This window comes from Rutilus rutilus, assembly GCF_951802725.1.
Source record: "Rutilus rutilus genome assembly, chromosome: 1".
Classification (NCBI taxonomy): Eukaryota; Metazoa; Chordata; class Actinopteri; order Cypriniformes; family Leuciscidae; genus Rutilus; species Rutilus rutilus.
The window spans coordinates 13,398,631-13,412,949 of record NC_140209.1 but is presented as its reverse complement, the minus strand read 5'-3'; the positions used below and the strand labels follow the sequence as shown (position 1 = coordinate 13,412,949).

The following is a 14,319-nucleotide window of genomic DNA, read 5'->3' as shown; positions in this document are numbered from 1 at the left end:
ATAGGTTAATAATAAGTTTATGTCAAGTGTTATAATAATAAAGTTGCCTACCTACCGCATTTGCTGGCTTATAACGTTTTTACATGATTGCAGCTAATCACAAGTAAATAGCCTATAGTCTAGGCCTACTGTATAATTTAATTTGTGTTTTTTTTATTGTAATGTAAACATTACAAAATGCCAGATAACATCAATAAAGTTAAATGTACGTCGCATTATTTCATAACATTGGCCGTTATGATGTCATAGACATGATTATTGCAATTTATCATAATAGTTTGCAAATTGTGCTTGTTTACACTATTTACAACCTCTACGTTAGGCTTATTTATGTCCTGATAATTATGTGAGATATTGAAAACTGTTCTCATGATAATCGCAGGAATCAAGGTCAACAGCGTCGTCTGATATCCCTCAGGACTGCGTGATAAATACACCTCACAACACCTGAGTTCAGCTGGCAAACTAGTTCGTGAGGCAAGCTAGGCAATAAAACATAACGCAAAAAAACACGTAAGAGAAACAAGTGTTTGTTAACAAGTCTGTTAACAGCTCTGATAATAGCAAGCTAGCTAGACATATGTGGAAATTATTGGCCTGGTCTAATTATCAACAATGGATGAATGAAACAACATACAACATAGATCGCAAACATGTTTACAAATAAGAGATTTATTTACTGGTCACTTCATGCGTTTTCTCAGATCGGATAGCTATCTGATTTATCAAAACGGTCCCATTTACACCTGGTCATAAATGTGTTTTTGCGAAACGGAAACGATGAGTGCACGTCACCAAAAGCAAAAGATATGAACTGCATTTTATTGATCATCAGCTAAAATTTCTAAATCAAAGACCGCAATAAGAGAGAGCAGTAACAGCCCTGGTAAGATCATTTCATTTCTTTACTTTTAATGATGAAGATTGTATGTTAAGCGTCTGCGACTTAATTTCACTTTAATTTGCGATAGTTTGCACGTTGGCTTGATATACTCAGTTGCTCATCTGCAGTGATGCGTGTTCCAGTAGCGTTGTCATATCTGGCTATAACATATAACATATAGCCTATAAAACGCTCTCACACGTTTATTTATTTTATTTTTTTAGCATTTTTTGGGGGAGTACAATTTACATATGTGGTTTCAACAACCAGATGCATTTACACTTGTCCAGTTTCGTCTGGAATGCGGCTCAGAACTCCTCCTGAAGTGGTTTGAGCGATCGGATTCAAATTCGTCTTGAATGAATTTCGGATGGCATTTACACCTGGTCTTTTCATGATCGGATAGCTATCCGATCTGAGAAAACGCATGAAGTGGCCAGGTGTAAACAGCCCCCATGACAAAAACATACGCAGGAAAGCCGAAAACAAACGCTGGTTGGCCTCTCACGTCCAAATTTGAGGAAGTGGTGGTGGAAGTGACGTATGCCGTAAAGCAGTCGAATTTTGGAGTTCTTTTTGTGCTCGGTTACTACCCGAACCCTGAAATTACATAGTGCCAGTAAAAGCGATACAGACCACGTCAGGCTATGGCAGACGTGTCATTGACACATTCCTTGTCATTCGGCGTTTCACTGTGTGATTTAGAGATTTAACATTCCAGCTAACAAAGTTTATCTGGCAAGTACCTGATACATCAGTGGGAGCGTTCATTTATATTAGTGTTAAGTATTTATAAGTTGTAGTAGTACGGATCCAGCCTAAGTAACATTTGTGCCACGTAAGCAGAAGAGAGTCCCTCCACTAACCCAGAGTTAGCAAAACAAAAAATAGGAGCAATCAATTTAGTGCAACAGTTACTTCCCCAGTCACCAACTAGAACGTGGTGAAAAAGTAACCCCTCGCAAATAACAAATCCACACATAAAGTGCTTTTTTTAAAGAACTCTAGCTCTGCGGCTTGCTCTGCACAGACATGTTAACAAAATATTTTAATATAACCCCAATATTCCAAATTAAATTGAAAAATAAAGGAAGAGTGGTAATTTGTATCTTCTAACCGACCTTAAGACTGGTGTATGTATATATATATATATATATATATATAATATATAAAAGAAACCATTACATATAAACATAACAGTAACTGTATCACAGCCTTTCATTGACAGAAAAAAAAGGTCCTTAAAAGAAATTAACTTAACTGTAGTCCCATATCAATAAGCCTCATTGTTGTATTTTGCATTGTTTACCAAACTTAAGTTCGTGCACTCACCAAAAAACAGTCTGCTGACAGTAGGCTAGGGACAAAAATAAAAAATACAAGTACAAATAAAAATAAATAAATAAATAAATAAACGAAGCTAAGCTACCTCACGCAGAATGTTGTCCTTAACATATGCCATGTTATACGTTATCCGAAATTGGGCTGGATGTAGGAGACCATAGCGGACCCCCTCTCGTCCTCGAAGTAGTTTACGGACCTCGTTAAATGCCGACCTGGCGCGGGCTACACTCGGTGGATAATCAGGAAAGATGAGTATGGTTGAGCCGTTGTGTTGTAGGGGGCCAGATTCCCGTGTGAATCGGAGGATTTTGACACAGTCTTGATAGTAGTGTAATTTTGCTATAATCGCTCTTGGTTTGCCATCCATCCGTTTCGCCTGTAAAGTGCGGTGGGATCTGTCAATCAGCACGTCTTTATCCATTTTAAGGACTTTTTTAATCAGCCTTGAAACAGAAGCAGGGGTGCTGGAGCCATCTTCCTCAGCTACTCTTTAGCCATGATTGACTTTAACTCGGTTTGGAAAAGCGTGGTCATCTCCGTTTTGATAGAGGACAATAACTCTTCCTTCATCTCCGTCATCATATCAATCTTTTCTCTAGTTTGTTGAGCTTGTTCAGCCATCTTGGGTGTCGTGTTAGCTCCGTTGTTAACGCTAGGTGTGTCGGTGCTCGTCTTGTTAGCAGAGGCCTCGCCGGTATATTTGTATTTATGCAGGTTGCTCGCCATTTACATTTATCAGGGAACAGATCATCTTCGAAGATGCAGGACAGTCTTGGATAGCCTTTTTGTATCTCACAGTCGGTTAAAGCACCATTTAAAAGGGTAACAAATATAAGTTTGTGCAGAGCTCTCTAAACTTGCAACCCACTCAATTGCCTGCTCGCTAGCACACACATCTTGGCCTACAGGCCTTGATGTCTTTGTTCATTTCAAATATCCTGGATTATTTTAAATCCTACATCTTGAGATGCTTTGGCTCTTTTAAGTCAGTAAAGAGAGAGATATGTCTCATTCACTTTAACTTTTACTTAATGTTTGTATTTGCTTAAAGTAATTATTAATTAAACTCCTGTAGTATCCTGAGTACTAGTAAAGGAAAACAGACAGCGGGGTAGCGTTTATCTGGAGTTTTACTGAACGCTTGGATGAGCAATTCATGCACAACACAGACTCCCAACACTACAGACTAAATTATCCTTTTGCTGAACTAATACTGCCTCCCAGGGGACAATTCTAATATGACAGAGATAACCTTCCCCATCTACAACATTCCTCCCCCCTTAAGCTAAGATGTCTTCTTGGAAACAAATATCTCAACAGAATACACTTCTTGTGAAAAACATACATCTCCCTGCACAAACTCAATTAAAGTGTCATTCATTCCTATTTAACTCTGACACTGAGTAACAATCAACACCAAAGTTCCAGGCACATTTATTTTCTTTTTTTTTACACTCATAGTCCTTCAAATAACTTCGGCACAGGTCTCAACGGCCGTCATGCAGGTGCAGTCGAAGATTGTGACTGCATTGGAGCATCTGGAGGTTGAATGTCCATCACTGATGGTTTGGCCTTTTCTGAAACAGGTTTTGCCATGCCCCGAGTGTTTGCTTCTGGAACACAGCAGTTTCCCTCAGGAATGGAACTCTCTGACACTGCAAATGTTGCCGCTGGAGATTCAGACAGCCCCAGGGGTTCCATGATCTTTGGTTCCACCAAGTCCTTGTCCTCCGAACTTGCCAATAACTGGTCGACATGTCTGCGCACAATGTTGCCATCGCCTAGCATGACCTTGTAGGAGACGGGACCTGTTATCGTGCTAATGAACCCTGGGATCTACTTAGGTCCATGACTGAAATTCCTTGTGATCACTGCGTCTCCCTCCTAGAAACTCCTTACTGGAACTTGCTTGTCATGATGTTTCTTTTGAATACTCTGTTTCCGGTCTGGATGAATTAGGTCTAATGTTGATCTTAACTTCCTGACTTGTAACATTTCAGCAGGCGACAGCCCAGTGGTGGACTGTAATGCGGTAACTAAACAGCATTCAGACTTTTTCATGGCCAGGCTTCCGTCACCTGCCTCCTCCATCATTGACTTGAACGTCTGGACGGCGCGCTCAGCACAACCATTGGAGGAAGCATGATAAGGAGCAGAAGTAATGTGTTAGCTCCCATTTTACTGCATGAATTCTCTGAATTCTACACTCACAAAACATGAGCCGGACACAATTGTCTCTGGTATTCCTTGATTGCTATAACTCTTCCTTAGACATTCAGTCGTGATGGCTGAAGTTGAGGTTGCCACAGGGTAAACATCCATCCATTTGGAATGAGCGTCCATCAGAATCAAAAACATGTGTCCCATAAAAGGTCTTGCATAGTCAATGTGCAACCTTTGCCATGGTTTGCTCGGCCACTCCCAGGGATGAAGTGGTGCTGGAGCTGGCGAGTTACGGTGTTCTTGGCATGCAACACATCTTTTAACTACAAAGTCGATGTCTGCATCTAAATTTTCGCTGGTGGGCCTCTCCAGGTTCCCAGTTCCTCCTTGAAAACATCTTCATTCTGCCTTAGCACATACTGCAATGTCAATTATTGCTGCTGCATCTTATTTATAAGAACACCATTCATTCTCAGCTCCTTTATCCTTTTTCAGATGAAAACGCTAAATTATCTAAATTGACAGAGTGCGTTAAAGATATAAAATACTGGATGATGTGTAATTTTCTGCTACTAAATTCAGATAAAACAGAGGTATTACTTATTGGTCCAAAAAACTGCCCCCAAAACTTTAATTTAGAAGGATGTCCTGTTACTTTATCCACCACAGTAAAAGACCTGGGTGTTATACTAGACAACAACTTGTCTTTCGAAAATCATATTTCATATGTTACAAGAACAGCCTTTTTCCACATTAGAAACATTGCTAAGCTACGTAACATGCTATCTGTTTCTGATGCAGAAAAGTTAGTTCATGCCTCTCATGGAAACCTCAGATGCCCCAACACCCGTGAAGAGACGACTCGACGCCCGTGAAGAGACGACTCAACGCCTGTGAAGAGACGACTCAACACTGGCGATATGTTATGCCCTAAATTTATACATAATAAACTAACTGTATTTTTCTAGGTACATTTCTGAAATGCACTTTCTGTAAAGCTGCTTTGAAACAATATGTATTGTAAAAAGCGCTATACAAATAAATTTGAATTGAATTGAATTATCCATGCCCTGCCTAACAGGTTTGGTCCTGGTCTTGCTACGACTTCTACTAGTAGCTGTTTGACTTGGTCTTTGTATTTTACAGTAGCCTCTGCCGCTCCTTAGTGTTGGTACTTTTTCGCCTGTGTAGGTTTTCAAAGTCATTGCGCAGTCCTGGAACTCTTGTGTGCCCCCTGCGGTCCATAACTTGGCATATTCAGCCTTTGACAAAATCTTCACGCTACAGCCAGTATCCACTTCAAATTCAACAATGTTCTCATTTATGTTAAGCTGTGCAGTAATGGGGTCTACTTTCGTTATCTTTGGCTCTGTTAGATTGTACATTGTAAATACATCTTCATCACTAGTGACATTCTCCGGAGATTCACTGATGTGATGCGCTGACTGCTTTTTATCATTTCTGAAACTTCCCACAGACTGCTTGGGCCTCCCTCCCCCTTAAGCCTCCGGTCTGCAAGAGGCGAGGATTTGCATACTCTCTTCAAATGTCCCTTTTTACCACAGCCATGGCACTTTTCATTGACAAAACGACAGTCTCTTGCTATATGTTCACCCCCACACCTGTAACATGTCAATGTTGTTGCCTTTCCTTGCCCTTTATGGTTTGACTCCACATTATGCACTAGCACTTGTGGTGCGGCTTTACTCATGGTGCCATCCAGTGTTTTCAGTTGCAGATCACGCACATCCCTATTTGCTGTCTCAATGGCCAGTGCAACTTTCAAGGCTTTTTCAAATGTGAGTTCAGGCTTAGCCAACAATCTCCTCTGCATGTGATCGTCCGCTATGCCACACACAAGCCTGTCGCGTAGCATCTCGAAAAAATGTCCCAACATTTCAACGTATACCTCCCAAGTTTGGGTCTGACTGTCAAAAGCAGTAAGTGTTCCTACCATTGCAGTAGCCATCTCAACGTCTTGGTTAGCAGTAGCTTCCTCATCATCCGACATCAGCCGAGCTTCCGCGTAATTGAAGCATTTTATTGTTATCATTAACAATTTCTTTCGAGTTCCCCGGTTTCCTCGTCGCCAGATCCTGAGTACTAGTAAAGGAAAACAGACAGTGGGGTAGCGTTTATCTGGAGTTTTACTGAACACTTGGATGAGCAATTCATGCACAACACAGACTCCCAACACTACAGACTAAATTCTTCTTTAGCTGAACTAATACTGCCACCCAGGGGACAATTCTAATATGACAGAGATAACCTTCCCCATCTACAACAACTCATTTTTATCAACAGCTCATTGTTATTTTCTGTTATTATCTTCTGCTGATTCTGCTTGAGTTAGGAATAGTTTTAGATCTGAAATAATAAAATAAAGTATCCTGCTATGATTGCTTTTTAAACTTTTCATGTTTTAATTTTCTCAAAATAGCTTTTAAATGCCTAATAAATTATATTTCACCAGCACAGACACTGAATGAGATTGTCTGTCTACATTATTAACAGTTTCACCCTTGATATCCAGTATAATATATTTATTTCAAAGAGTTTCTAGTCAGTTTGATGTTTCATTCACACCATGAGGCTTCATGAAGTCAGATCAATTACTATGAACTTTAAACAACACACAGTTTTTACAAAATAAACTGAAATGATCTTCCAATCATCCCACCACAGCTTTACACAACCAGCAGAAAGAGAGCAGCTGGAATAAAGAGAAACAGCATGTAATATTTCTTATTGAAAGCCCATTTAAAACATTTTTAAATAAAGTGTATGCAATGTATAGCTAAGAAATATTTGTTTATTAATCTGCATTTGTCACTGAAGACAAAGTGTACAATTTGTAGTATTTGGAATAAGCCAAAGATATCATTGAACATATACTTTTTACTCAAATATAATAAACTTATGCTATATTGCTGGTATGTTTTGAAGACACTTGTTATTAATTTGTAATGTACTTGTAACACAAATAAAGTGCACTTTAATAGGCTATCACTAACGTAGTGCTATACTTAGTATATACTTAGTGCATATTACTTAACGTATACTTTGTACATAAAGTAAAAAAATACTAAGTATACTTGAAGTGGTTCCAATTTAACACACACATGTACACTAAATACACTTAAAGTTGTGCTCTACTACATTTTAATTACAACTAAAATATATGTTAAAAAAATTGTTCTTCCAAAATAGCACACTTAACACACTTGAAGTATACTAAATTAATCTGGCTGCAAGTATACTTAGAATTTTTTTAGCATAGGCTTTTATCATGTATCCTGACTCAAATAATGTGTTTCTAACAGTAAACACTCAGAATAAAGTGAGATGATCTGCTGATGATCCTGAATGGCTTGTTGAATGAGTGTTGATAGTCTGAGGCTCATCAATATTAACAGATCTGCTGAAAACACTCTTTATTTCATGACAATAGTTCCTGTTTTCACCTCATTTATTATGCTGATGTCTTCAGATCTGCTGTAAATTGACACTTAAAGCTCATTTCATAGGTGTCAACTGACTGAGGGTAATTTTTGCTTACTATATGAATGATTATTTCGGTATTTTATGCTTTTAAATGTTTTACTACAGTTCTTTACTACTTTTCTAGATATATGCCATTATTTTAATGAAGAAAAAAAACAGAATAATGTTAGAATTAGAAATACAAATTACTTTACGATAGACAGACAGATATAAATGCTTAACTGTGCAAATTAGTTTATGGGTTAAAGACAAAAAGGGTTTATTTTAAGATTCATTTCCAGTCATAGACCACATTTAGAACAATAATCGTTTGATGACATATTCAAACACTATATATTAGGATCATAGTGCAGCCCCAAAATACTCATTAATTTTTAAGTCTTTATACTTTGCCACTATCCTTCAAAGCACTTTTTTTGTCAGCAAGAAGTTTTTAATTATTTAAAAAATTATGAAATTTAGTATGATCTCTTATTCTTTTATACATTTAAAAAAAAGTTCGAATAATTATGTTGTTTCATTTTTACAATCAGATGTTACACTAAATGATGACTCAACATTATTTTACCTATATTTTGACATTGTTTTCACAAAAGTTATTTGAAACATTACACTTGCATTTACTGGGAAAATATGTATACAAAATCACTTTTGTAAATTTAATATCAATCAACACTAAAATTAAACATCTGGTCTTTGACCCTATTAAAACAAACTCAGTAACTGATCATTTTATTTTATTTTGGCAGATCAGCTCCTCCCACAGCAATTGCATCATCAGTGAAGCCCCTCCCACATCAATTACATCATCAGTGAAGCTCCTCCCACTGTAATTCCCCAATAAATGCTGTAAATTCCCATCAGCTACAAGTGAAGACGAGCATCAGAGCATCAGGAAGAGCTGAAATCTGCAAAGACTGAGTTTATTAAAGAGGACAGTGAGAACATGAGTGATCAGAACCCTGCAGAATGAAACACACTGAAGATCCTGAAGAACAAAGAGGTTGTTGTTTATTCTTCATTCATTCATGATGCTGAAGAACATTCATGTTAGAAACATTCAAGCACTTCATCACATTTAGATAAACAGTTAAACTATGAAATGGTACAGGGAACATTTCAACAAATGTTCAGTAAAGGGGAAACTTTCATATTGATTGTCAATATCAGGTCAAACAAAGTAAAATTAGCTCTGGTATATATTTGGTTCGCAATTTTTGTTGGACATTTCTCAATATAGTTTAGTTTTTTATTACTATTATTATTATTATTATTATATATTTTTAAGCAATAAACAGTAAACTGTATCAATTAAATAAAATTTCCAGGATGACTGACAGGGTTGTAAGTGTAACTTAAGCAATATCTGATTATTTGTATAAGTTGTATTAATTAATCATAAATGATATAAGTTATAACCTCCGACTAATAATCAGACTTATGAGTTTGTGACCGTGAGATCAGCATTATTGGCCGGGGTGAAACTCTAAGTGACACTGGAATGAACCAGTAAAATGAATCCAAATGAATCAGTAAAATATAATGTAAAGAGTTAAACAGAGTAATCAAATGTCTATTTAGATTATGATATAAATGACCAATGATTAATTGCTGTTCCAACTTGAACTGTAACGCAGCAAAACTTGTGTTTCTGGTTTCCCACGTTCACATGTGAATGAATGGGAGTCATTGGAATTAAAAGTCTAGTGTGACTGGACTGTAATAATTAAAGGCACAATATGTAACTTTTTTGCTTTAAAAATAGCAAAAATCACTATATCTATGTTATATATATATATTTTAGTTGTGTACTTACATTATCCCGACTGTTTCCAAAAACTTTCAAACCAGGAGAAATTTTTATTTAATTCAAAGACACGTCCCGTTTCTTTATTTCCGTTTTGTCGCCGTCAATGCCGACATATCCGTGTTGTCTCTGGTTTCCGCTCGTGCTGCCATGGCAACCAGAGCTATGACCCAGAGCCCTCTGATAGTAACCAAACTGATGCGGACAACTGTGTAGTTTGCAATGTCTATTTGCACGCTGTTGTTGTTTCGTTCAAACATTATGGACCATGGCAAGCAGACTTTGGATAAAAAAGGAGAACTAAACCGAGAATCAATATCAGCGCGGTGTTTTCGAGATGCCGAGAGCTCCCATAGACAGTATATAAACGAGAGCTCCACGTCCGAGACTTCGACCGCTTCTACATGTACTTATTAAACAGGTGAGCACATTTACATAAAACTAATCAATTTTATATAGTTCAACAATGATAAAATGTTAGAATATGATCTGTATGTTATTCTAATGTTGATCTAGCTTACTGCTAGTCTCATACAGACAAACTAACGTTAACACATACATTTCAACACATTCAAATGCAGTTTAGTGTGATAGTGTAATGTTAGACCAAGTGAAACAGCGCTGCGTTACCTCACAAGTTTAATTTGTCTAATAAACTGACCTGTGAGTAGTAATTCTGCGTGTAGTTCGGTAGAATGAAATGTCCATATTCCTTTTATATCCGCGGGACTCGCGTCGCGTGTGGAGCTGATAGCTGTGTCTCTTAGCAATCCCGAACTGCTTCATATCACAGTCATGATAAAAGCATCGATGTATTCAGTCATCCATAAACATTATTAGATCGGTCGGCTTGACGTTGACGACAAAATCCATAATTCTTAGCAAATGTTGCGTCATCAAACTACGCCTTTGTTATTGTAAATAGGTTAGCGACCCCTAGTGGAGAAAAAATCCCATACTGTACGTTTAAAAAAAAATTACGTAAAATAAATGAAATATCAGTCTAAACTTTGGCATCAACATTATGACACTATTGTAGAATTCTTAATGCTAACATTACATTAGATAATTGTTTCATTGATCAGATATATTTAATAGTTCTTTGCCACAGAAACATGGGATTTGTGTCTATAATGTCTAATAAAAATAATGATTAGAAGATCAATGTACCTCATTTGTAGAAAGTACTTTAGTTATTACATTGTAAGGGTCAGACAGGTCAATTTAGCTCAAAGGGAATTATTCATTCATTCATAGAGAATGTTAAAAAAATCGCTTATTACGGCTGAGCAAATGACTCGTCCAGCGTTCAGTATCAGCTCTGAAGCTGTATATATATATATAAATATCCAAACTAAACACTATTTATTAGCAAGGTAACTTAGATCAGCAGTTTAAGACATTACATTCCTAAGCACATAACACAAGTAACACTTCTCTTTAAAATACAAACAAAACTTTATTGAACTTTAACTTTATTCATAAAACTAATATCTAACACAAATATCACCTCTTTTATGTCCTTTCACTTCATATTCCTCTCTTTGAATTATTTCTGTTGTACTGAAAATGAAATAACTGTTTCTCTGTTTTCAGACCTGATGGAAGTGAAGGAGGAGAGTGAAGAACTGAGTGAAGTGAAGGAGGAGAATGAAGAACTGAGTGAAGTGAAGGAGGAGAGAGAAGAACTGAGTGAAGTGAAGGAGGAGAGTGAAGAACTGAGTGTAGTGAAGGAGGAGAGTGAAGAACTGAGTGTAGTGAAGGAGGAGAGTGAAGAACTGAGTGTAGTGAAGGAGGAGACTGAAGAACTGAGTGAAGTGAAGGAGGAGAGTGATGAACTGAGTGAAGTGAAGGAGGAGAGTGAAGAACTGAGTGTAGTGAAGGAGGAGAGTGAAGAACTGAGTGAAGTGAAGGAGGAGAGTGAAGAACTGAGTGAAGTGAAGGAGGAGAGAGAAGAACTGAGTGAAGTGAAGGAGGAGAGTGAAGAACTGAGTGAAGTGAAGGAGGAACATCATGTCAAACCTGGAGAAAAACGTTTGAGTCGCTCAAAGACTAAAAAGACATTTAAAAAAAAAACAAGAACCAAGAAATCTTTCACCTGCACTCAGTGTGGAAAGAGTTACACAACCAAACAAAGTCTTGAGATTCACAAGGGAGTTCATACAGGTGAGAGACCGTTCACATGTGATCAGTGTGGGAAGAGTTTCACACAATCATCAAACCTTGAGATTCACATGATGATCCACACTGGAGAGAAGCCGTTCACATGTGATCAATGCGGCAAAACATTTCTTAGGGCATCAGAGCTGAAGACACACCTGACAGTTCATACGAAGGAGAAGCCGCATTCATGTTCTGTGTGTGGAAAGAGTTTTTCACTACTGCAAACTTTACATAGACATAAGAAAATTCATACTGGTATAAGAGAGTACATGTGCTTTGAGTGTGAGAAGACTTTTACTACAGCGAACAGTTTAAAACTGCACCAGAGACTTCACACTGGAGAAAAACCTTACAAGTGTTCACACTGTGACAAGAGATTCAGTCAGTTAGGACATCTGAAATCACATGAGAGGATTCACACTGGAGAAAAACCTTACAAGTGTTCACACTGTGACAAGAGATTCAGTCAGCCAGGGCATCTGAAATCACATGAGAGAATTCACACTGGAGAAAAACCTTACAAGTGTTCACACTGCGACAAGAGATTCAGTCAGTCAGAACATCTGAAATCACATGAGAGAATTCACACTGGAGAAAAACCTTACAAGTGCTCACACTGTGACAAGAGATTCAGTCTCTCACCATATCTGAAATCACATGAGAGGATCCACACTGGAGAGAAGCCGCACACGTGTGATCAGTGTGGAAAGATTATTAAAACTCACCTGAAGCGACACATGAAGATCCATGCAGTGGAGAAACCACATCACCACAGTCACAGTAAGTAGTTCCCCAGCTAACATACATTTTTTTTATAAGAACGTTCTCCATATTTCTGTCAGGACCACTACTGTCAAATACGATTGACAATTAGTATACAGTTTGGATTGGTGGTATGGTTCCGTTCTGGGCGAGAGCAGCAATAACCCCCCTTGGTGTAAACAGAACAGAACCAACATGAAAATTTTGCAAATATATTTAATTCAAGATTTTAAAGTCCAACATAATCAAGAATTTATTCTGATTCAAGGGGAATCAGAATGTCAAATCCTGACTGGGCGAGAGGAGGAGCTGGGGATGGAGGAGGGTAATTAGCTCCTGAGAAACGTGATAGCTGCTGATAATACTGAAGGAGCTTATATATGTATATGGTGATAGGCGTCATATTCCTATAGGTAGATGTGAATCAGCTGAGGGTCACTAATGCAAGCTTGACTAACGTGACCTGCCAGAACTAACGCTATGCTTGATATTCAGAACAAAAAAATATTCTCCAGATATTCAGAACCAAATGTTGGTTCTGGGAACGTATTTTTTTTTCCAGTTTTCTTGATGTTAGATTAATGTGTTTTAAAAGGTAAAATGTTCCTCAAACATTCTTTCAACTTAATTTCGATTTAAAATTCAACATTCTTGGAACGTTGATTTGTCAAATTCCAAGAACATACAAATGTCCAGTTTCCTGAATGTTAATAGAATGTTATTTAAAGGTTAGTGTGATGTTCCTGAAACATTCTGTCATGTTTGGAACCATCCTCAAACCAGATTTGACTGGTTTAAAATGACTATTAAACTCATGAGTGATCTTGACTCGTGGCTTCACTTTTTATTTCACATTTTTTCTCTGATTTGAAATGTCACATGATTTAATGTTTCTTTTAGACCTGATGGAAGAACCAGAGCTTAATGGAAAAAGGAAACCTTAAGAGACCCATGAGGATCCACACTGGAGAAAGACCATCCACATGTGGTCAGTGTGGGAAGTCAGTGTGTAAACGCAAACTTAGGAATCATATGAGGATTGTTGTATTTGTATATCGCTGTAACCTTATAAGTCATTCTAAAACATTCCCATAACCTGTTACAATTATAAATTGCCCTTACCTGCAGGTTAAAGATGCTAGACGTTAATTCAGGGTCCTTGGCGGTGTCCTTAAACCAGCTCAGTTCTGGATCCGTTTCACTGGGCGTTTGCAAGTATTAACATCTAAACTACAATAAAATAAAGATATTTCTTGGTTTTGAAAGTTTTTCGAATCAACAAAGAATGTTTTTATTTTACTTTTAAAAAAAGTTTCTGAATAATTCAAAGACAATAATTCAAAAAGGAAACATAAAAGATCGTCCATAAATATCTTAATTTTATCTGTTACTTTTGGGACATGTAAAACATTTAGGAGAGATCTCATTTCTAGGGATTTATCAGAAGAATTCACTTCTGGGCCTCTTGCCAATACGACAGCATCCACACCGGAGAGAGACCTCAATGCGGGAAGAGTTTCACTCAGGCTTTCACTCTGAAATCACATCAAGAAAGACCATTTAACTGTGATCAGTGCGGTAAACAGTTTCATTGGGCGTCAGTCCTGAAGAAACACCTGAAGATTCACACAAAGGAGAAGATTCATTAGTAATATTACAGCAGAAAAGACACGGCGGTGTGTGTTTCAGTGCT

The 14,319-nt window shown here is 37.5% G+C and overlaps 2 protein-coding genes across 4 annotated transcripts in view; both read left to right on the top strand.

Annotated features, from left to right (window-relative positions):
- Positions 1–8,861, top strand: part of LOC311299404 (uncharacterized protein) — a 31,591-nt gene extending 22,730 nt beyond the window's left edge. The window contains exon 6 of one of the 3 annotated variants that reach the window (XM_084422955.1): positions 8,644–8,861. Coding sequence is in view for 1 of the 3 variants with exons in the window: in XM_084422957.1 (XP_084279083.1) it covers positions 5,192–5,265 (74 nt within the window). In the remaining 2 variants the exon portion in view is untranslated. Of the gene's footprint in view, positions 1–5,191; positions 7,067–8,643 lie in introns of those variants that run through there. The other 2 variants (XM_084422957.1, XM_084422956.1) reach the window with 2 other exon arrangements.
- Positions 8,862–11,276: 2,415 nt separating this feature from the next.
- Positions 11,277–13,976, top strand: LOC311299431 (uncharacterized protein). Its single transcript, XM_084422994.1, has 2 exons — positions 11,277–12,644; positions 13,527–13,976. Exons 1-2 carry the CDS (start codon positions 11,303–11,305, stop codon positions 13,568–13,570), a joined length of 1,386 nt encoding a protein of 461 aa, XP_084279120.1. The 5' UTR covers positions 11,277–11,302; the 3' UTR covers positions 13,571–13,976.
- Positions 13,977–14,319: the final 343 nt, after the last annotated feature.

Bases quoted from the DNA above. Each gene is read 5' to 3' on its own strand.
- LOC311299431 (XM_084422994.1), top strand. From the start codon at position 11,303: ATGGAAGTGAAGGAGGAGAGTGAAGAACTGAGTGAAGTGAAGGAGGAG. The intron at 12,645-13,526 runs GTAAGTAGTTCC...TGTTTCTTTTAG, and splicing joins ACCACATCACCACAGTCACA to ACCTGATGGAAGAACCAGAG.